Genomic DNA, 23,810 nt, shown 5'->3' with positions numbered 1-23,810 from the left:
TGTCTGCAGCTCAGCTAGCTGGGAGACACTGAAGCAATGGCAGCACAGCAGCTTCCTCACTTGCCATAAGGGAAGGAGCAAGGGGAAGATGCCATGAGACAACCAGAACTGGAGCATCACCTTAGTTATTGGGTTGGCAGCAGTGTGTTCTCATCAACAGCAGACATGAGTCACCTGGCTTCATGCTTCCATTTAAGTCCTGTTCTGCCGCCTCCTTGATGAAGGGAGCCAGATGGAAGAGCAAAGATTTCTGCTTTTTAGTTTCTCCCTATTCATGCATCTACAGTTGGGCTTGAGGGAACAAAGACACTGTGTGGAACACTCCTCTCTTCTCCTAAACAAACAAACAAACAAAATGAACAGAAGGGAAAACTCATGGCACTATTTCAAGCAGTTTCCCCCCAGCTTGGGCTCATGGAAGGTGTGAGCAGGAGTCATGTCTTCCGAAAGAGTTGCCAAAATAGCTTAGACTCTTTCCGTGGGAGAGGGCTATCAGGTGGACTGATTGTTACTGCAAAGTGAGAACTGCAGTAGCCTTTTTGGGCCCACTGTGGGCCTAAGGAGGCAGAAAGACCAAACTGCAACTATCTGGCCTAACGGTCCTGTTAAATGAGTGAAGAGAGGATTGGGAAAGAATCCTATACCTGTTCCATTTTTGCCTCAAGTATCAAAAGGCTTGGAAATTTGACTAGAGATAGTCAAGTGGAATGGAGTGCAAAAATAAATGTGTTTTTCTTGGAAACTGAAACTTCCCTTTGAAAGAGGTTGGTTTGCAGCAGACAACCTAAGATCAACTGGTTTGCAGTTTCCAGCATACTTCATGCTGGGACTGCTTGGAGCTGCAATTCAGCAACATCTGAAGGGTCACGATTATAAATTAAAGTGTATTATTAAAAGTAAGTAATATTGTGACTGAGATAGTGATGAACTTTCTATTGTATGTGGAAAAGTTTGGAAGTCACACCTGGTTTTGGAAAAATGAAAACATGGGAAGAGATTAAAAATGCTTTCAGAATGGAGAAAAGCAAGCAACTGCTAATATGGTATAGTGATTAAGGTGTTGGATTATAACTGGGAAGACATGGGTTTATTATTTATTTATTCAACAAATCTACAATAAAAACTAATAACTATCCACTTTGGTATTCACTGTAGCATCATTAGTTGCAAATGCTTTGGAACAATTTTGTTTATACCATTCTAAAGACCATCACAAAGATTGTCATCTGAATTCTCAGGGATAAGGTACTCCATAGGAACAGACTATGTTACCTTACTTCCTTCCCAGTATGATATGGGGGATTTCTTAACAGTCCTAATCAGGAATTGCTCATTGAATGGGTTGATTCTCCTAAGTGTAAGAGTAGGTAATCTGCAGATACCTTGGTACTAAATCATGTAGGACTTCATAGATAACAACTAGTACTTTGAATTGTTCTTGGGAAGCCAGGGAAGCATCCCAAGCGCTAGTGTTATATAAGCCTGATGGCTGTTACTTACCAGAAAGTAGGTTGCTGTGTTCTGAACTGGTTTCAGCTTCTGAGTAGTTTCCAAAGGCAGCTCCATGCAAAGGACATCATTATAAGCCATTCTAGAAGTGATAAAGACACGTTTGCTGCCACAGTCTCCTACTCCAGATAGGGTACAACAGGTGCACCAGGTTGGGCAAAGGCCCCCTCCAGCTGTGAGTCTAGAGTGACCCTCATGTTGTGAGTTGCCTCCTTCAGGAAGATTGCTACCCTGTCCAGGCTAATTAACAAAGTCAACAAAACCAGTTTGTTTCTGGATAAACATCACCTCCATCTTGCCAGTATTCAGTTTCAGCTTCTTTCATCCCATCCAGTCCCTCATAGTCTTCCGATACTTCCATAGCATCCCTGCCCTGCCCTGAAGCAGCAGTGTATATGTAGGTATTATCAGCATTTTGATGGCACCTTACCCAAAACCTTGCCTATCAGTTTCAATGTAGCTGTTAAAAAGTAGGACAGTGCCTGCAGTACTCCACAAAGAAGTGACTGCTAGAATGAACTTGTTTCTCTCTCAGCTGAAACTGCCCACTTAGATAAGAGCGCAATCACTGAAGCATAGTGCCCCCACTACCCAATCTCACAAGCAAACCAGAAGGTTAGCCATGGTTGATTGCACTGAAAACAGATAAGAGATCTAAAAGGATCAGGAGGGACACATTCCCCCCACCCACATCCTAACAAAAGTCATTAACCAGATCCAAGAAATGCTGCCTCACGTCTATCCCTGAACTCTGGAAAGGATTCAGATGTTCCATTTCATCTAGGGTGCCTTGTGACAGAAGTCCCAATACCTAAAAAGGAAGGTTGGAGACCAGACAATAGTTGTCCAAATTGGCTGGATTCAAAGAAGACCTTTTCAGGAGGAAATATGTCACACCTTTTCCTTTACAGTAGGATCACTCCTTCTTCCAGTGAAGTTTTCATTCAGCCATGGAAAATCATAGAGGGTCTTGGGACCTGTCATTTTCTCTTAGCACAACCTACCTCACAGGTTGATGACATGACAACAGTTTGAAAAATTCCCAGGTTAGTTGCCTGCGGCTCTAGAGAAAAGATTTGATAAAAATCTAAGAAACTAATGAAATCAAATCAAATAGCAGGTTAGGGCTCAAGATTAGTTTTTCCAGCATTTGTAGTGCTACCATAATTATTTCCAGAAAATGCATTTGGCACAAATAATACATGAAAAGGGCCTAACTCTAAAATGAAAAATGGCTTGTTTGTTTTTGAATTAGTGTAATGGGTAAACTATAATTGATACCTTAATACAATGTGTGAGTAGTTCAAGTATGGTTTAAAATCTAATGTGTACGTTCAGTATGTTTCCATAGGAATGGTAATTGCCTTTGTATGTCCTGGATGTAGATTAGCCCATTTCTCAAACTGGAGAAAGTTCCTCCCTAGAAATGACACTAATTTTCTACAGTTTCTGGAAATAATCTGAGTTTGAACAGTCTATTGTCTATTACATTGGGGTGCCATTTTGTTGTTGGCACTAAAATTGACTTTCTTTCCAGAAAAGAAATAACTGGAGTTTTGAGTGGTAGCTTAGTAAAATAACAGGTTTTGTTCAGGGTTAAACAAAATTTACAGTGATAATATTTAGAAAAGAGATTGAAATAAAATAGCCAATGTATAGTGGTATTTTATAAATTTGGGACTTGGGAAACTTCATACTCTTGTGGGGGCCCTGTTGCTAAAATGATACTGCAGAGATAGCAAATAGTAACCAAAAATTATCAGAGAGAGGGATTGATATGATAGAGGTTCATACAAGTATAATTCAGAGAAAAAGCAGTAGCTATAAAGATGTTTATCTCTTTAAAACCTGTTCAGTAAATAAAACTAACTTGTAGAGAATTCATGAAAGTAAAAAAGAAAAAATAACTTTGTTGTTGTTGTTGTTGTTGTTCAGTCGTTAAGTCGTGTCCGACTCTTCATGACCCCATGAACCATATTGCGCCAGGCCTTCCTGTCCTTCACTGCCTCTCTGAGTTTGCTCAGTTTCATGCTCATTGCTTCAGTGATGCTATCTAACCATCTCATCCTCTGCCGTCCTCTTCTCCTTTTGCCTTCAATCTTTCCCAGCATCAGGGTCTTTTCCAAAGAGTCCTCTCTTCGCATTAGGTGACCAAAGTATCTGAGCTTGAGCTTCATTATCAGTCCTTCCAATGAGCAATCAGGGTTGATTTCCTTTAAGATTGACTGGTTTGACCTCCTAGCAGTCCAGGGGACTCTCAAGAGTCTTCTCCAGCACCACAGTTCAAAGGCATCAATTCTTCGGCGCTCAGCCTTCTTTATGGTCCAGCTCTCACAGCCATACATTACTACTGGAAAAACCATAGCTTTGACTATGCAGATCTTTGTCGGCAAGATGATGTCTCTGCTTTTTAATATGCTATCTAGGTTTGCCATAGCTTTCCTCCCAAGGAGCAAGCGTCTTTTAATTTCATGGCTGCAATCTCCGTCTGCGGTGATCTTGGAGCCCAAATAAATGAAGTCTGTTACTGCTTCCATTTCTACTCCTTCTATTTGCCAGGAATTGATGGGTCCAGATGCCATGATCTTCGTTTTTTTAATGTTGAGTTTCAAGCCAGCTTTCGCACTCTCCTCTTTCACCCTCATCAAGAGGCTTTTTAATTCTTCTTCACTTTCTGCCATTAGGGTGGTATCGTCTGCATATCTTAGGTTATTGATGATTCTCCCTGCAATCTTAATTCCGGCTTGTGATTCTTCCAGCCTGGCATTTCTCATGATGTACTCTGCATATAGGTTAAATAAGCAGGGTGACAGTATACAGCCTTATCGTACTCCTTTCCCTATTTTGAACCAATCGGTTCCGTGACTGGTTCTAACTGTTGCTTCTTGGCCCGCATACAGATTTCTCAGGAGACAGGTAAGATGGTCTGGTACCCCCATCTCTTTAAGAATTTGCCACAGTTTGTTGTGATCCACACAATCAAAGGCTTTTGCATAGTCAATGAAGCAGAAGTAGATGTTTTTCTGGAACTCTTGTGCTTTCTCCATGATCCAGCGAATGTTGGCAATTTGATCTCTAGTTCCTCTGCCTCTTCGAAACCCAGCTTGTACATCCGGTAGTTCTCGGTTCATGTATTGCTGAAGCCTAGCTTGTAGGATTTTGAGCATAACCCTGCTAGCATGTGAAATGAGTGCAATTGTGCGATAGTTTGAGCATTCTTTGGCATTGCCCTTCTTTGGAATTGGAACGTAAACTGATCTTTTCCAATCCCGTGGCCACTGTTGCGTTTTCCAAACTTGCTGGCATATTGAGTGCAGCACTTTAACAGCATCATCTTTTAGTATTTTAAATAACTCAGCTGGAATACTGTCATCTCCACTAGCTTTGTTGTTAGCAATGCTTCCTAAGGCCCACTTGACTTCACTCTCTAGGATGTCTGGCTCAAGGTCCGTGACCACACCAGCATGGACATCAGGGACATTAAGATCTTTCTTGTATAGTTCTTCTGTGTATTCTTGCCACCTCTTCTTAATCTCTTCTGCTTCTGTTAGGTCCCTGCCTTTTTTGTCCTTTATCATGCCCATCTTTGCACTAAACGTTCCTTTGATATCTCCAATTTTCTTGAAGAGGTCTCTAGTCTTCCCCATTCTAGTTTTCCTCAATTTCTTTGCATTGTTCATTTAAGAAGGCCTTCTTATCTCTCCTTGCTATTCTCTGGAAATCTGCATTCAGTTGCTTATATCTTTCCCTTTCACCCTTGCTTTTCACATTCCTTCTTTCCACAGCTATTTGTAATGCCTCATCAGACAGCCATTTTGCTTTCTTGCATTTCTTTTTCCTTGGGATGGTTTTAGTTGCTGCCTCCTGTACAATGTTACGGACCTCCATCCATAGTTCTTCAGGCACTCTGTCTACCAAATTTAATCCTCTAAATCTATTCATCACCTTCACTGTGTACTCACAAGGAATATGATCTAAGTCATACCTGAGTGGTCTAGTGGTTTTCCCTACATTCTTCAATTTAAGCCTAAATTTTGCAGTAAGAAGCTCATGATCTGAGCCACAGTCAGCTCCTGGTCTTGTTTTTGCTGTCTGTATAGAGCTTCTCCATCTTTGGCTGCAAAATATGTAATCAATCTGGTTTCGGTATTGACCATCTGGTGATGTCCATGTGTAGAGTCATCTCTTGTGTTGTTGGAAAAGAGTGTTTACTATGACTAGCTTGTTCTCTTGACAGAATTCTATTAGCCTTTGCCCTGCTTCATTTTGTGCTCCAAGGCCAAACTTGCCTGTTATTCCGATTACTCCTTGACTTCCTACTTTAGCATTCCAATCCCCTATGATGAAAAGGACATCTTTTTTTGGTGCTAGTTCTAGAAGGTGTTGTAGGTCTTCATAGAACCGGTCAACTTCAGCTTCTTTGGCATCAGTGGTTGGGGCATAGACTTGGATTACTGTGATGTTGAATGGTTTGCCTTGGATACACACTGAGATCATTCTGTCGTTTTTGAGGTTGTACCCCATTACTGCCTTTCCCACTCTCTTATTGACTATGAGTGCAACTCCATTTTTTCTAAGGGTTTCTTGGCCACAGTAGAAGATATAATGGTCACCTGAATTAAATTCACCCATTCCCGTCCATTTCAATTCGCTGATTCCCAAGATGTCGACGTTCAATCTTGTCATGTCATGTTTGACCACATCCAGCTTGCCTTGGTTCATAGATCTTACATTCCAGGTACCTATACAATATTGTTCTTTACAGCATCGGACCTTCTTTTCGCTTCCAGATACATCCACAGCTGAACATCCTTTCGGCTTTGGCCCAGCCACTTCACTCTTTCTGGAGCTACTTGGAAATGCCCTCCGCTCTTCCCCAGTAGCATATTGGACACCTTCCGACCTGAGGGGCTCATCTTCCGGCGTCGTATCTTTTAGCCTTTTAACATTGTCCATGGGGTTTTCTTGGCAAGGATACTGGAGTGGGTTGCCATTTCCTTCTCCAGTGGACCACATTTTGTCAGAACTCTCTGTCATGACCTGTCCGTCTTGGGTGGCCCTGCACGGTATAGCTCATGGCTTCACTGAGTTACGCAAGCCCCTTCGCCACGACAAGGCAGTGATCCATGAAGGGGAAAAATAACTTGGTGCACCACAATAACCCTCTTTTATCTTTTACTCATGTGAAGCAGCAGCATGAATACAAGGATAACCAGGTTTTCCCTATTGTGCAAGTAGAATAAACTTCCACTGCAGAAGTTCTCCTTGAGTACTTGTACATCCCCTTCTCATTTAGCAACCACTAAATTGGAAGCAAAATGGTCGCTAAGTGAACACATGACAGAGAGAGAGATGCTGCCAAGATCACTGGTTGCTGCCTTCTGATTTAGATAAAGTTCTCTCACACAGTGTTCCGTGCCTAACCTTTTTTTTTTTGGCCTCCGTGCAGGGTGGAGAGATTGCTTGAACAAGCTATCTTTTTCTGAGCTACTTTTCTTCTCAGCGCAGTGCTTCCCTAAAAAAGTGCTAACTGCAAGTTAATGAGCTCAGCTCTGTGAACTTTATTAGTCGGTTTCACACTGAAGTCTTTTGTTGTCAGATGCACAAAATTTGGTCATAAAAATGAATTTTTAAAATTATTATTATTATTGTATTTGCAAATGGTTCCTAAATGAGGTAGCTGGTAAACAAGGAGTGACTGTAATGCCTTAAGGACACATGTGACTAAAGGATGTCATAGCTCCTTTGTATCTGTTACCCCACAGGATATGTAATATAGATGGCAGTAAGTAATATATAAAATTGCTTGTTAAAATATGTGACCAGAATTACTAATTCAGTGTTAATATTAGATAGATCATACAGTTTCAGAGGTATTTAGTTTCTTCTGAATATCAGAGCTGGAAAAGAAAAAGGGGCAGAGTTGCTGTTTTAAAACTGCTGCTGGGAATCAACCCTGTTCAGTCGGATGAATAGGGTAGAATTTTAATTTAGGAAGAAGATAACTCTATCATATTCTATGAAATCACTGCTAATAGCTTGCCACAGTCTAGTCTTAGTAAAACATTTGCATCATAAGCATGCAACAAGTAAGAATAGATGCAGAGTTAATACAACTTGAACGTGTGGTTTTATTTATGTAGAGCAGGTATTAAATTACAAAACATGTAACAGTCATATATGCAGTATATTAGCTAGGAATTTAGCATTTGTAAGTGAATAGTGCCTTTAGAAGGTAGGCTAGGAAAAATCCTCTTTTACAGGTGCATGTTAATGAAATTTAGTTTAACAAAAAGTTTTTTTCTCTTTTAAGTTAATACAAGAAGAAGGTTAAATTCTGGTTCACCTAGTATAGAAGAAGCAATGATGATCACCACATTAGGTGGTGTTGAAAGGAGATTAAACAAATTTAGGAAGAAAAGGGCTATTCATAATGGTTTATGGGATGTCTCAGACTATTACTTACTAAGAGGTGGCAACCATAATAAGACAAGGCTATTGTCCTTAAACGTTACTTATGGATCACTCCATAGAAGTCTGATGAGTTCTTGCAATAAATGGGATGTTAGAATGTGTACATTCTTGATCCAATCAAGCAAGTCTCTTATGTTCTTATGAATTGTAACCAGTTTTAAACCACTGGCATAGCCATGCAGGAACTCTCTGATTTATGTTATCATTCTATTCCAGAAAGCCTGGCACAATCCAATTTTTGCATACATTGGGTATTCCTCTACTTACTGCACTACGTTGCATTGTGTGTGCAATGGAGACTTTTATGCATCTTAGCTACATTTGCATAAAATTGAGTTTATGTTGGTCTTACGTACCCTAGGGAGTGCTTGTATATGCTTAAGGACCATAATTACATCTTAATCCATTAGTATAGTACTTCTCAAAAGTTACTTGCAAGTTCATGTTCACTAAGGATTAAGCCTACAGTTGTCCCAATTCAACTTGTAATATTTGAAAAACTTCCTTGTGAATCAGATTTTTATATAAGAAAAGTAGTCACAAGTATTTATTTAAGTTTACTAATATGATAAAGATAGATATAGTCAGGTGCTATCAAGAAGAACGCGAAGGCATAATGCATTTGAAGAATTACAGTGGTACTTCGGGATACGAACGCCTCTACTAACGAACTTTTCGGGTTACGACCAGCTCCGTCCGCAAAAATTTACCTCAATGTGCGAACTCCGCCTCGGGGTACGGTCATTTTTCCGCCCTGACACTTGGTCTACGGCCATTTTTCCGCCCCTGACATGTGGTCCGCAGCCATTTTCCCGCCCCTGACACGTGGTCCGTGGCCGTTTTCCCGCCCTGCTCTGCGGTGCCCAGCCGTTTTCCCGCCGCGCAGCACCCGGCCGTCTTCCCACCCCTGACGCGTGGTCCGCGGACGCCAGAACGGATTAACGGTAATTACATTGAGCCTTATGGGAAAATTTGCTTCGGGGTGTGACCAAATTCGGAGGGCGGAACGGATTAACCGGATTTACATTGAACCTTATGGGGAAATTTGCGTCGGGTTACGACCAACTCGGGATACGCCCAGAGTCACGGAACGGATTAAGTTCGTATCCCGAGGTACCACTGTATATCTAATTATGAGAGAATAGAGATTTAGCATATTTTGGAGAAAAAAAAAATGATGCTGTAAGCCACAATCAGCATTTATTGTTTATGTAATGAGACAATTAAATGAGTTCCAATACTTGAACAGCACTTTCAAAGAGCCTGTTACCATATTCTCAGGTAATCTTTGAAATTTTCATTCTAAAATTATTTTCATGAACTACAAATAAAGCACAGGCACATTCACCGAATAAAACTTCTTTTCCCCAAGTACATGGCCTAATACATTTTTCAACTGATGAGATGTAACTATTACATGTAGGCAGATTCTTACCACGTTCCATCTGTATTGCTGTATTAATTGCCATAGAATAAGTCTGAAACATAAGGGTTTCTTGTGCACTTGGTCAAGCAGAAGTTTAATTTTAGAGAATAGCACTAAAAAATATAAAATATCAAGTATTTTATAGAATTGATTTTACTCCGGGATGTAACTCTTTTCTGTGATTTTTTGGAGATTTATTTAGGTTGTTTGAACTTAATTTGTGGAATCAGAATTCAGTATATTTCGTATTGCTGAAGGTTTGTTAAATCTGTCTAAAATAGGGTTTCTGTTTTGGACTCTGAAAGGATATGTTTTATTAAATGTTCTGGCATTTGTAAAACAATCACTATAGACCTATATTTCTGAAATCAAACTATGAAAGTTGAAAAATAGGTAAAACTTTTAGGCAGCACTATAGTCCATGCCAGTGTATAACTCAAGGATAATTGAGAATGGAATTTTTAATAGATATTTTGTTATGCCTGTAAATAAGTTACTAAAAGTTTTTATTAAAAAAGATTTACGTTTTTAGAATTGACCTCATTATGCATCTGAATACATGCGTGCACACACACACACACACATCTGTGTCTCTGTGCATGATCCTTTCCTTATTGGAGTACTTCCATGTTAGTAGAGTAAGTTGAATTAAATAAATAACCAAAGTTAACAGCAGAGTAATTTGATGACATACAAATTACAGAATACTTAAATTAGACAAGTTATTCCACTTATCTTCCTAGTATTAATATTTGCCCCTTATGAAGCCAAGTGTCAGTTGTGACTTCCTGTGCAGAAACACTTACATATTACATTTGTTCCTGCTGTAAATTTAGCATAAACTCAGTGAGCCAATTCAGTTTCATTTGCTATTGAGAACCTCTGGGACTGTATAATGTTGGTGTGGAAATCTACCATATGATGAAATAGATGGATATATTTGCCAGTGCTATGTGTGGTGCAGCAGTAGGGACAATTAACCATGTAGGAGATCCTACATGATACATGGCTGGGAACTATTAAGGAATAATCAAGTGGAGGTTGCATGCAGTGTAAAGTAACATGTCTGAAAACAGAAGAACTGTTCAATCTGTTTACTCTTACTTTTGTTGTCAAGTTTTAGCCTGTTTAAAGCAAATAACGTACTCGTTACTGTATTATTTTTTTTCCAATAGACATGTTACATATGTGAAGAGCAAGGCAGAGAAAGCAAAGCAGCCTCTGGGGCTTGCATGACCTGTAATAAACATGGATGTCGTCAAGCTTTCCATGTAACATGGTAAGTAAACAGAAAGGATAATAGTCCTGTTTTTTTCTGAGCTATCTACATTTGTTATCTAGGTAAATAAAGTGTTAATATGTTGTCACCTGTTGTCACGTGAGTTATTCAGACATGTTATATTTAATAGATTTATTTTACTGTTACACTTTCTCAGGGAGATTTCGGTTTTTTGCCTTTGTCCTCCAAATGTTGACTGCTAGTTACTTCTAAATATCATAAAGAAACTTTATAGGTTTTCCATCATAATTGCTCCAAATTCAAAAGTTAATAACTGGATTGCAAAATTTGTTAAGCAGCTGTGTTTGCAAGTAGCTGACTCTTTCTGTTTGTTCATTTGTTTTCATTTTCTCCTTTTCAGTGCACAGTTTGCCGGACTTCTTTGTGAAGAAGAAGGTAATGGTGCAGATAATGTCCAGTACTGTGGTTACTGTAAATACCATTTCAGTAAACTGGTAAGAACTTGTTGAATTCAGCATTGCAATTCCTACATTTCATAAATATATGATTTTTAATATTGAGCTGGTAGCATTTATACGAAGTATTGATTAAAATAAAATGTTGTGGACAGTTTAATGTGGATATAAATATTCATGTAAAATTCAGTGCATTACAATATTTAAAGATCGTAGTTTTGATTTTCCAATTTTATACAATGGAGAGTTAAGTTTTCATTTTGGGAGTACCCTGAAGAATATCCATAATTTTAGCCTAAAAGATATTTGGACAAATGTCACCCAGGTATTTCCTTGCTATTGTCTGTGTAAATGGAACATAATATTTGCCTTATCATATCAAAGCAAAATTAATCTAGCCTCTGATCCTTGATTTTGTATCTAGTAATTGAAAATATCACATTTTAATATAAACCCCTTTTGAAATGTCATATCCAATAAGAACTGTCTTACTTTTATTTTCTATTATTTATTAAAACTTATTTTTGGCTTGCCTTATTTGTGTGTTTTCTCACCTTTTCTTCCTACATTCAAATTCAGGCAAGATTTAGAATGTTAAGTATTTACACCTTTTATAATATTCATGAGAGTACTAGTTAATCTGATACATTTTTTTCTCCATCTGTTGAATGTATTTGACTTGAGCTGTCAGTCTACAGATTTTAAAATATCTCACGTTTTAGAATGTTAATTGTTGTAATATACTTCAATATAGCCCCCAAAAGAGGAAGAAAAACACAGGGAAAGGGAGAAAAAAGGATACAATAAAAACACAGTGTTACATAAATAAGCCCTTTGAAGGGATTTGTCTCTCCCAGTGTACGTTTCGGTTTACTTTTAATTTATTATATTTTATTTTGTAAAAGTTTACCCTGTAAATATGAGTATATTGGATTTTTTCCTCAAAAATCTGATCATATTGTGGCCCTTGTTTCTAAGCAGATTAACACTGTGTATCTTGTGTCAGATTCTATGCAGCATTAAGGATTGAAGAGATAACTGTCTTTTTGTGATTGACTGAATTTGTTTGTTCTATAAATCTGTGTCTGTGGTCTGAATTTACATTTATCCAGGGAATTTAAGTTTTCTGTTTAAAGTATTTTAACTTTGCTTTTTCCCAATTAGTTTTTCTACCTTAGAATTACTGCTATTCTTGATTGTGGAAGCAGCATTATTGTTTTTATTTAGAATTTCTGTTTGTAGCATTTTTGAGCATAAATGTTTATGATAGAGTCTATAATTTAATGAGCATTTACTTTTCTGAGAGTGCAAAACAATTCTCAAATAACATTATCTTTACAGATTTTATAAATTGGGATCAATCATATCTAATTGATTTTTTTCAGTGGTGTCCTACATTTTAATATGACAGATTTAGCTATATTTGCTTCTGCTTTCAGTCTTTCTAATTTGTTTGTACTTTTTTTTTTTACTTTTAAATTATTTTGTGTGTAGAATTTCAAATAATATTTACGAAGATGGGTTCCTATGAGTTTGGTATTCATTATTTGTTTTTATTCTGTCCTTGCTGGAGGAGTATAAAAATCCCCTATAAGAGATGAGGAATTGTGAAGTATGTGATCCTTAGCAGCCAGTGTAAAAGTGTTCTAACAAAAGTGTGATTTAAATAATAGCTTTCTAGTTTGATATGGAATTGAAATGGACTTGGGATCTTAGAATGAAACTGTCTAAGCAATATACAGAGAACTGATGTATTTCTACTATAACAGATTCTGTTTACCCCAATAGTAAATTAAATGTTAAAATAATTCAACATTTCTTACGCCTTGGTGTTGAACCTTCAGACTTGTCTGGTATTTATCCATATTGCATCTTTTTCCTCCTACAGTGTCCTTTGTTTATAGGTTCCTGGTTAATTTTCCCTTCTAGAATTCTCTTTATGCTACTGTCATCCCTCTTGATAATCTTTCTGTTTTCTTAGCTTGGATTTTGTTCTCATTTGCCCTGCTGGCAGAAAGTTTTTGTTTCAGTTTATATTTGGATCAGGCATTTAATAATCTGTTTCATTCAGTTACTCTCATTATCCAATTTGATTTTCATTAACACTTTAAACCCTGTGCATAATTATTGATTGTATCCCATCAAGTTGGTATCAACTGTCAATAACCATATAGGTAGACCTTCTCCAGGATGATCTTTCCCCAACCTGGCCCTTCAGGTCTTCAGAGGTGCATGCATCTGTTGCCATTGTAACAGAGTCCATCCACCTTAGCAGTGGTCATCCTCTTCTTCTCTTTCCTTCTATCTTTCCCATTATAGATTGTTAGGTCTTCACATAATGTGTCCAGAATTTGATAATTTGAGCTTGGTCATTTGTGCCTTGAGTGAGAACTCTGGATTGATTTGTTCTATGCTCCATTTGTTAGTTTTTTTGACCACCCATAGTATTCTTGAGTCAGCTTCAACACCAGTATTGAAAATCATCAGTACTCTTTCTGTCCTGCTTCTTCAAAGTTCAACTTTTGCTTCCATAGGGTGTCACAAGGAAGACCATTGCCTGCAAAGACCTTTGTAGGTATAAACATGTCACGATATTTGAATATTTTTTCCATGACCTTCATTGTTACCCTACCAAGTACTAGTCTGTGACATATTTCTTAATTGCTGATTCCTTAACTATTGATAATCAATCATAAAGGCAGAAGCTAACCTCAGATGGATCATCAGTTCTAACGCATATTTCTGTACCTATTGTAACTAGTTTGGTTGTCTTCATATTTAATCTTAGTCCCTTTTTTTTTTCCCCACTGTGCTCCTTGACTTCCAGATCATTTGCATTTTCAGTCATCAGAGTAGTGCCATCAGCATAGTGCAAGTTATTGACATTCTGTCTTCAGTTTTAAAATCACAGTCTTCATTTTGGAATCCAGCTGCCCTCAATATATATTCAACATCTAGATTGAATAAATAAGAGAGTATAGAACTTTGCTTCAGGGTTGCTGACCTGAAGCCAGTCTGTTTCACCATGTTTTGTCTGAACTGTAGCTTCTTGTCCTGTGTATAGGCTGTCCATTAGGACAATGAGATGTTCTGGGAATCAGTGCATAAACAAGCATAACTCAAGTAACATAGTACTTTAGTGCTGAATTCATCCTCAGTACATTTGTACAACTTTGTACTGACAAAAAACATTTATTTATATAAAATATTAACACGCCACTGTTAATAATAACATGATGAGAGTGTTCATGCATGGAGCTGATAATGTAGGTTCTGTAGTATATGGTACTACATACATGTTTAAAGAAGCATGCATGATAAAGGAATTGGATCATTTTCATCTTTGAATTACAGATTGTCACATTAATATAGGAAAATGTAGATCAACTGCAATTTGTAAGATTCAGGTTTTGTCATGTGTGGAGTATATGCTTGCGACTTATGTATTTTGGATTTTGTACATATAGGCTAGGCTCCTCTGCAAATGGGACTGTCATGCTGAATGTCTTACTACTTGTAACCATCAAAATAACAGTATAGTGCCATGGAATTATATTTATTTTAAAAAAAACTTCAACTCTTCTGAACTTTTATTTTTTTAAGGAGTGCTTGAAGAAAGTATAGGCATTTATTTCAGTGGTAGAGGATATGAGCTTTCAATTCATTGTCTCTAAAAAACTGGGTCTAAATGTTTTCTTTATGGTATTTATGTATGATGTATATAGTTTCTGTTTCTGCACAGTATCATTTAGAATATTGTTGAGCAGAAATACGTTTTGATAGGAGACATGCTTCCATTCCGTTACTGAAAAGGTATGATTTCATTCTTCATACTCAATTCTTTTTTTTAAAAAAAATTAAATTAATATATAGCAATCAACAAATCATTGAAAATAAAAAGCATAAGAATAAAAATTTTAAAAAAGAAAGAAAATGGGAAGTATGCAAAACAAAACCAAAAAGCATAATTTGTTGTCTTCCTTTTGGCTACTGTAGTAACATTTAGAAGCATTCATGTCTACCAATCTATTTATCAAATATTGCTTTGATTTAATTTGATTTTATTTCCTGTTCTTCACCTCTGTCTATCATTTGTTTTTTCTACTATCTGTTATATCTTTGGCCATCTCATTGGATGACTTGGAGCATATGATTTTAAAAAATTGTTCTACAACTTCACTAATTGTGGGAACAACTTGCTCTTACTTCTGAATTATTGCTTTCTCTGTTGATTTCTGTGTTACTTCCAAAAGTTTACTGATCAGAATTATTCCTTGAATCTTTGAGCTCTCTTTCTTTTGTGAACTATTGCTTCACACAACTGATACTTCTGCAATCAGCATAATTTAGTTTTGTTTCAGATTTATGCCAAGAATTTCACTCCTGGGCTTGGAATGCTAATTTATCACTCAGGTGCATATCATGTTTCCTTTGATTTGGAGCAATATTTAATAGTCCCAAATGTTGTTCCAGACCTAGCTCCAACTTTGAACTTTGGATTTTTTGGTAAGATTATTGATATTGATACTGTGATTGAGATACCAATAGTCCTCTGAGTCTCCAAACTCTACATGTACCCTAGGCCAATCCTTTCTTTCTGTCATATCTATGAAGGAGAAGGCAAGGAGTCACTTTGATGGATATGCGCAACTGTAGAAAGAAATGTGAAAAGGAAAGAGGAGTCATCTCTGTAATTAGCTACAGTGATACCTCAATTATCAGCATTGGTACTTAAAATAGTTTTGGCCATGATGCATCAAGGAAATGCTTCCCTAGTGTCTCACTTGTGGCATGGATTTAAATGTAGTATAATTTTCTTCAGTTGTAGTAATAAAATGTAAAAGATCCTAGGATGCTCTTCTAATGATGTATGAATTACTTGGCTTACTCTAAAGAGGAAATCTACAGAAGTTTGCATGTGCTTTATTTTTAGTGTGATAGCATTTTCTGTGAAAAAACTATGTTAAAAATTACCTTTCATGTTGCTTCTTTTATTGGTGTATCAGTATTTTATACAAACTACTCAATTGGACACAAATGTCCTTTATAGAGAGCATTTGTCCTTGGGATTCCATCTTGCTTTTGCAAGAACACTGAATAGCATGGCAAGGAACACAGTGAATAAGAACCCAGAATATTATCATCCCCAGGGGGCTTGTGGATGAGAATGAGCATCTCATTATTATTCACCAGTAATTCCTCAGCTATACTCTCTAACAATCACATTAATAGTAGGCCATAGCTAGAGTCTCTGTGCCCAAGTTGCAGAACTGTCCAGTTGATAGGCTTTATTAGATATGGTTCCATCTGCTGTATCTGCTATTCTGGTTGTGGCAGTGGTACCCAGTGCACCTTTCTATATGAACCTTTTAGTGATGGAAATGTTAGTCTTTTTATTAGTGCCAGTGGTTTGATTTAATTATTAATTTAATTAGTATTAATAGTACTGACTTGTTCCTTACACTCCTTACAGACTTCTTCCAGTACTAATGCCCTTGATATCATCTATTATACTTTCCTTCTAATGTGACTTTGATATCACTCTGAGTTTCTTCTCATCTTGTGATACCAACCCTCTGAATTCTATCACCCCTGAATTCACAAATGGTTTACGTATTGTTCTCTTTTTAATATCAAACTAGATCATTGTTTGTTGCAGTTCTACAAGTTTATTAGTTTTTGGGCTGTGATATGGAGAATTATCTGAGAGTTGGCATTGACTTATACCAGTTCAGTCCAGCTCTGCATATTCAGCCATAGTTTCCCCATTTTCCCTCAGCTAGCAGTGATGGAACATACTCCTCTTTATTCTATGAAGACTGTTCTTCTATAAACAGAACTGATTTTCTACATGGTATACCTTTTACCTATTGGTTAACAACCATCCCCTTTTATCAGAGATAGAGTATTCCAGCTGGACACCTCTCTATCTCAAACATGCACATTGCTGTAGGTTGCAATGTAATCTTGACAAATATGGTCCTTTAACCTTCAGATGTTAATAAAATCCATACCAGGTTCAGGAGATAAACATAGGTTCTTCCTTTAGCTTTCAGGTGTTCCTTTAGCTTTCAGTTGTGGAAGTGGCTCATTTAGGAAGCTTGTTTAACTCCTATTGATTATGATGGCAGGAAACTAGATACTATGAAAAAAGTTTCATTGTGTGGCTTATTTATATTATAAATCCAGAGTATAAGGCTTGCACAGCTGGCTAACAACATTTCCTGTAAGAATTTAAACACATGGAACTAGCTTGGCACTTCAAAATAAAATGCGTTTGCAACACCGTGAATTGTACCCCAAGTTAATGTTGATTAGCTTGTCTTATCCACGAAGCCAGTATCTTTACCAAGAAATTATTATATGACACATCTAATACATTCATTAAATATTTTTACTTTAAGTGCTAGAATAGAGAATTTTTTGGGTGGCAAGCACTGACTGTCTGCAGTGTACAATGTGTTCTTTCCTGTCAGCTTCCCAAGGATCTAATTAATAATTGTTAAGAAAATTATACTATTTTGGTTCCTGCTTTAAGCCCACCGTTATTTTCTAGTGTTGTTTTGCTGGGATATGTGGTAGAAAAATTACCAATCCCACAAAGGTAATATGAATTCCAGTAAATTTGGGGCTTCATACTTCCTTGCTTATTTGTATAAAGGACAGATCATCATATTAATCAAATTCTTATGCCATTCAAAAAAATCAGTATTGGACTGAAGGCATGAAGAATCTTCCTTATTGACTGTCCTGTGCCAACCAATTTGAAACAGAAAGCGAGGCAAATAAAAATTTGAAAGGTTTTATTGGCATGTTGTAAAATTCCTGAGAATAACTGGGGGTAATTAGAGGGCAATAGAACTTGTCTTGAAATTTGAGTTGTCAGTTATCTGCTAACAGGAGAAAGGCAGAGGCAGAAAGAAAAGTATTCAGGAACACAGGTCTATAGTTGGAAAATTGTTTCCAGCAGAGGAGTAAAAGCATGTGTGATGGAATAAGAGATCCTGGGAACATGAAAGAGGGAGCCTAACTATAACATAAAAGATTCCTGAGTCCAGGGGAGACAAAAACATGAGAGAGGGAATCAGTGTAGTTTTTCCTTAATTATGCTAGATATGTTGAGCTGGAAAATTACTTTGGAGGGCTTTCAAGATTCTGTTACACTCCCCTACTAGCAGCAAAGATCTTTTCAGAAACCCAAGTGGTTCTTTTTTGAATTTGCCTGTCTCAAAGGATGTGACAGCAGTGGAAGGCTGCTCTTCCATAGTCTCAAGTTCTGGCATGGCTTAGTTAGGGGCATTACTGCTGTCCTCTTCTCTCAACAAGAAGTTCTTGGGCTAGACACCCTGCCAGAATCTGATTCCCTATTACTTGAATCAGGCCCAACTGCTGGGGCTTATTATCTCCCCAAGCTGTTATAGGTATCTTATTACTTGCCAGCTTTTCAGGCTGCTGGTCCATCTGGTCTAGCTCTTCTGAAGAGACCATGACATTGCCAAACATTGGAGCATGTGTTTGCATTCAAACTGACCCACAGTAAGAAATCTCATGCTGTTGGGAAGTGATCTGTGTTTGTCATATAGAAAGCCCGGATCAGGGGATGGGGAGTTAGCCTCTGAAGTTGTACATTGTAGTGGATACTAGTTTATAGTTTAACCACTAGTCAGATATTCCAGTAGTTGCAAGGAGATGAAGACGGGATTTGCTTTTGGAAGAAAATGTCACGTGAAATGGTCTTGGAGCATTTGCAGCAAGTTGACTGCTGTAATGAATCTATGACTTCCAAGAGCCTGAATCTTACCTGCCCACTTACTATAGTAGCTTTTCCATCTGCAAGGATGCAGGTAACTTGGTTTTATTAGAAGACAAATTATCAGAGGTATAGATAGAATCCAGCCATGTTTTTATGTACTCTGGTATCTGCTGTGGTTCAGGATGGATCTGTTAAATTGATAGAGTGAGTGTGATTATATGTTGTTGCAGCCTCCAGGAAGAGGGAAAACAAAGGGAACCAAACAGTTATGTAGGGAAAAAATAATTGTCCCTTCAGAAAAAATACATTTATAACCATTATTGTGTATTTTGTAAACATGCTCTAACATGGCTAAAAGGGAATCTTAAATTTGAAACAACAAGAAACCAGAACAAATTGGAATGGGACAGTCAGATGGCAGTTGAAAGTATGCTTTCTTTAATTCATTCATGATGAATCAATCATCCTACCAAAAAGAGAACACACTGGTGAGAGCACCCCTATGAAAGTACTTTTTTTTATAATGAAAGCAGTGACATCCCTGAGATTTAGTAATGGTTGGATACTCATTCCTTTTGTGACAGAGTAAGTTATTTAAAATAAAAACTGGTAAGCTTTCCTTTCAGAGGAAGAGGTCCTATCATGTCTTTATCAAAAAAACAGCTGCATCTACATTTGATTTAAATGTCTTCTGTTTTCTCAGTCCCTTTCCTTTTGAAGATATGGTATTCTCAGAAATACAAACTGTATCCTTGTGAACTCCACATAGTCTAACTAACTGTGGTTTGTGAATCTTGTCAGTTTCCAGAACATGTATATCAGACATGGTGGATCTACTGTCAGATGGGGTGTGTAACTTGGATTTTTGGATATTCATCTTCATGACCTGCTGGATACATATCTTATATTCTCCTCATCTGAATTGTAGAAAGCTGCTCAGAAACTGGTTATCCTTTGTATAAAGATGTGTATTTGGGAGCCAGCGTGGCTGTAAATAAACAAAGTATCTGCTCTATACAAGGATGCCTTGCAGTTCTTACTTTGCTTGAAAAGAGGAGGACACTACTTTTATTAATGTTTGTTTGGCAGTTATCTTGAAATCTCATTCAATATGTTCTGCTATCTGACAAAACTTTAAAGTTTTGTCCTATAGTAGCTAAATCAGTATGTCTGTGGAGTTTGTGGCTTTGATCATTTAATGTCCAGGCCTGTTAATACCCTAGCAATATATGCTTCCAGGGAGTTGTCTTTGAAAGTTCGTTTCATGTTGTTCTCATGTCTGCTTGCTGTGCTAGTGAACTCTGTATTTTATAAATTAACCCAGCATACTTTACATAGAGTTATGATGGTTCTTTGTGCAGATGTTACCTTGTCTAAGCATCCCCTTTCACTTACATCTGACCTTCCCAGTCATCCATACTTAGGATAGTCTTTCTGCTCCCTGGATGCTCATAGTGCCATTATTTTCTATATAGGTAGGACCACCTCCTTCTAAAAATTACAATTCATTGTCTGCTATGAAAGTCCAAAACAGGGTTCCTTGTCTTTTTCTGACAGTTGGCAAATGCGTAATCTTTCCAATCACATTATGCTGTATTACCCACATTATCTATATCAGTGTCAGTAAGGACCATTCCATTAGGGCCATCATATTTTCTGTTGCTTTTCTGGGAGAAGAGCTACTTCTGAGGGTTTTTGAATAGTTAGTTGATTACAGTTATGGATTTATGCCTGGCATTGTTGTTTGGATGTGAGGGGGAGATTGGATGCCACTGGTTTTTATCAGTCCTATCATGGCTTCCCTCCTGGTAGGCTTGTCCTGTTCTGTGGTGACTGAGTTTTCACAAAGATTGTGAAGAACTAATTATTTGAGTGTATCTGTAATTCTTTGGGTGATCATCCATGTAGTCTCATAATTGACTCTTCTCCCCATTGTAGTTGTTTCCCAGTAATTGATTGTCTATTCTGTGCATATTTAGTGAAACACTTGTTAGAAACTAAGCAAGGAAAGAAGGAAGTATGTCCTTTAAGCATTGACACTGAATGTGGGAGCATGTATCCTGCCAAACACCCTTCAGCTTCTGAACAAAGCTCTGTGCAGATACAAAACCTGCACAGCACATTTGATGAGCTAAAGTTATATGTAAGTAACTTATTCATCTCTAGTTCTCTGGACATCTCCATCTGGAGATTATTAAACTGTAAAACCTTACAAAAGTAATTTCAATTAAAAAGTCCCCCTCCCCACCAAAATATCCAATGTATATAAAACTTGAAACCTTATCTTTGGAAAAAAAAAGTTTTTAATACATTAAAGAAATGGAATTATTCACAGTGACCTCCAGTATTATGAACAGATAATCTATAAGATGGTATTTTATTGGGATTTGTTGATACCATACATATTACAAGCATGTATTTGTTGATACCATAGATGTTAAAAGCGTGTACATGCTCTGGATATAAATGCTGCACAAAGAATAAAACCCAAACAAAAATAAGAGTCTACAAGATGCTATATTTAAGCTTTAGAAGCTATTGGTATTTCATATAATTGAGTCTTTATACATACTGATTCTTAGATTTCAATGCATGGCCACTTATGCTTTGATTTTGAAATGGACTTTGGTCTTCTTACTCTCTTCAGCTATTTTAATAGTCAGCATCAACTAGAAAACAAATAGAAATTACTTGTCAGATACAAATTTTTTAAGCTACAAAATGGCAGCCTTACACACAGAAGATGAGCTAGCATAGTAGTGTATGAATACATACACAAAAGAAAATTATGATTTTATATTATTTTAATAAAGTTACTTATAAAAATAATAAACAATATTTAGGCTCTCCATTTTTCTTTGAATAGTTTTGTTTAGACCATGTGTGTGTTGAGTGATGTGGCTGTCAGACTTAGTTTTTAGATGGCTTTTTATTTATATTCGTTTCATGAATATATATTTTATCTTTTTAGAAAAAGAGCAAACGGGGATCTAATAGGTCATATGATCAAAGTTTAAGTGATTCTTCCTCTCACTCTCAGGATAAGCACCATGAGAAGGAGAAAAAAGTAAGTGGATCTGTTACATAACACATCTACTTTATCATTTTAGCACCTTCAAAATGTTTCATCAGTGAGCAATAAATGTATGTAGGTATTTGGTTTAAACAGTGTGTGAAACAGTTACATTAACATTATGCATGTTGATTCAGAAATAATGGGATCTAGTGAAGGAGCTCTCCTTTTTGTTCTTTATATTTCATTTTACCCGTGTTCTCATTTCAGTGCGTGGTTCCGTGCATGCAATTGATTTCTTGCCAAAAAGAATTTAGTAAACTTTTTCATTTGAATTTTGAGGAGCATACTCGTTAATAATATAGTATTCACTGCCATATCTTACACTTTATTACAATCTTTTATATACCTGCTTCACTTCTTAGTTGAAGAAAGCCAAGTGGACATTGTTGGCTGATTTTTTGATGGTACTAGCATTCTTTCTGTACTGCAATTCTGGGAAGTTGTTTTCTTTCATATGAAAATTTGTAATATTTCAGTGAATTGTAAAAATAAACAAATCACTAAGCAATAATTGTATCCCTGTTGACTTATTCTTCTTATACTTTGATTTTAGATAGTTTAGGGAAGAAGGTTGATTCTGTGTTGGTAAGTGAATACTTGCACATTTTTGGCTCACAATACCAAATCTACAATTGCTTAAAATTATGTTTTTCTATTGTATAGGATTAAAGCAACAGATCTTCATAATATAACTTAGGCCTCCATAGGAGGAAAGGAACATCTATGCAGATGTTCAGCACAAACCTATGTTGGTGATATTTGTGAAATACCTATTTCACTGGAGAGAGAACTTGGCTTTTGAAACCAAGTTTAGCAATATTAATTAATATTCATGGAGACAAGCTTAATTGACTCTTTTTATCAGTTTTTAAAAACAATATTGCCTTACCATGTTTTTCTGAGAAAAAAATCTAGATCTGTTTTTTCATAAAATGAGTAATTACATTATTTGCTGTATTCAGTAATTCTTAGTTTTATTAGTCACAAACACAATTATTGAAGAAAATGTAGTAAAACAACTTGTCCATACCTTTGTTGAAGGTAGAACATTTTTTAACAGAAGAATGTGGCTTGAACAATTCTGAATTAGATTTGCAGTAGTTTGATTTGGAACTAATAAGGAAGATGCTTCTAGTAGATTAATAGATAGCAACATTGCTTACTTTACTGAGCATGCTAAAATTAATTTAACAAAATGATCTTAATTTAAACAACAACAAAATAATTTGTTGTTGTGTCTTATTATTTGGTATGTCTCTTGTGCTTGTCAACTTTGGTTGGTATACTCCTAGACCCACTTTTGGACAAGAACAGTCTAAGTATTATTTTCCATGCACTGGTAACCACCTAGTTGAATGTATGTGTTTGGTATGGCAGCTATTCTTACATTTAGCTTGAAAACAGCAGTTCATGCAGAGTATGGTGGCCAGGTTTTGGGTGGGGCTCTGGTTATGTATGTGATGCCCCCGAAGTGCACTGGCTGCCAGTTGGCTACTGAGCCAGGTTTACGGTTTTGCTTATTATGTATAAGGCTTGTATGGACTATCTTCATGGTTATAGACTTGGTTGGTTGCTAAAATAATTGGGGATTGTCCTACTGCACACGCCTGGTATGTATGCATGTATTTATTTGGTTTATACTTTGCTTTTCTGCTCTGGTGATTGCTTAAGCCAACTAACAAAATTTAAAAACAAAACTGATATAAAAAGTTAGAAATGCAGATTAAAATAAATACTAAAAATATCTAACATAAGCAAAAGAGATGCATCTTTAGAGATTGTTTAAACATTGAGAGAGTGGTGGCCAAATGGATCTCCTGAGAAGGTATATTCCATCACCTGGCAGAAATGCAGGAAAAAAGGCCCATTTTATATGC

General features: G+C 36.8%; 1 protein-coding gene across 6 annotated transcripts in view; it reads left to right on the top strand.

Moving 5' to 3' along the window:
* MLLT10 (MLLT10 histone lysine methyltransferase DOT1L cofactor) overlaps positions 1 to 23,810 on the top strand; it is a 127,190-nt gene that overhangs the window by 38,395 nt on the left and 64,985 nt on the right. For 5 of the 6 annotated variants that reach the window (XM_088150390.1, XM_088150388.1, XM_088150387.1 and 2 more), the window contains 3 exons: positions 10,585 to 10,688; positions 11,050 to 11,143; positions 21,829 to 21,924. In XM_088150390.1, the coding sequence (XP_088006516.1) occupies positions 10,585 to 10,688; positions 11,050 to 11,143; positions 21,829 to 21,924 (294 nt within the window). The remainder of the gene's footprint in view (positions 1 to 10,584; positions 10,689 to 11,049; positions 11,144 to 21,828; positions 21,925 to 23,810) is intronic. The other variant, XM_088150389.1, reaches the window with a different exon arrangement.

This window comes from Python bivittatus, unplaced genomic scaffold (genome assembly GCF_059951505.1).
Source record: "Python bivittatus isolate LINGU-HERP-01145 unplaced genomic scaffold, Pbiv_v1 ctg000610_np1212, whole genome shotgun sequence".
In the NCBI taxonomy this organism is placed as follows: Eukaryota; Metazoa; Chordata; class Lepidosauria; order Squamata; family Pythonidae; genus Python; species Python bivittatus.
The sequence above is the reverse complement of the archived record's forward strand: the minus strand, read 5'-3'. Positions and strand labels throughout refer to the sequence as shown.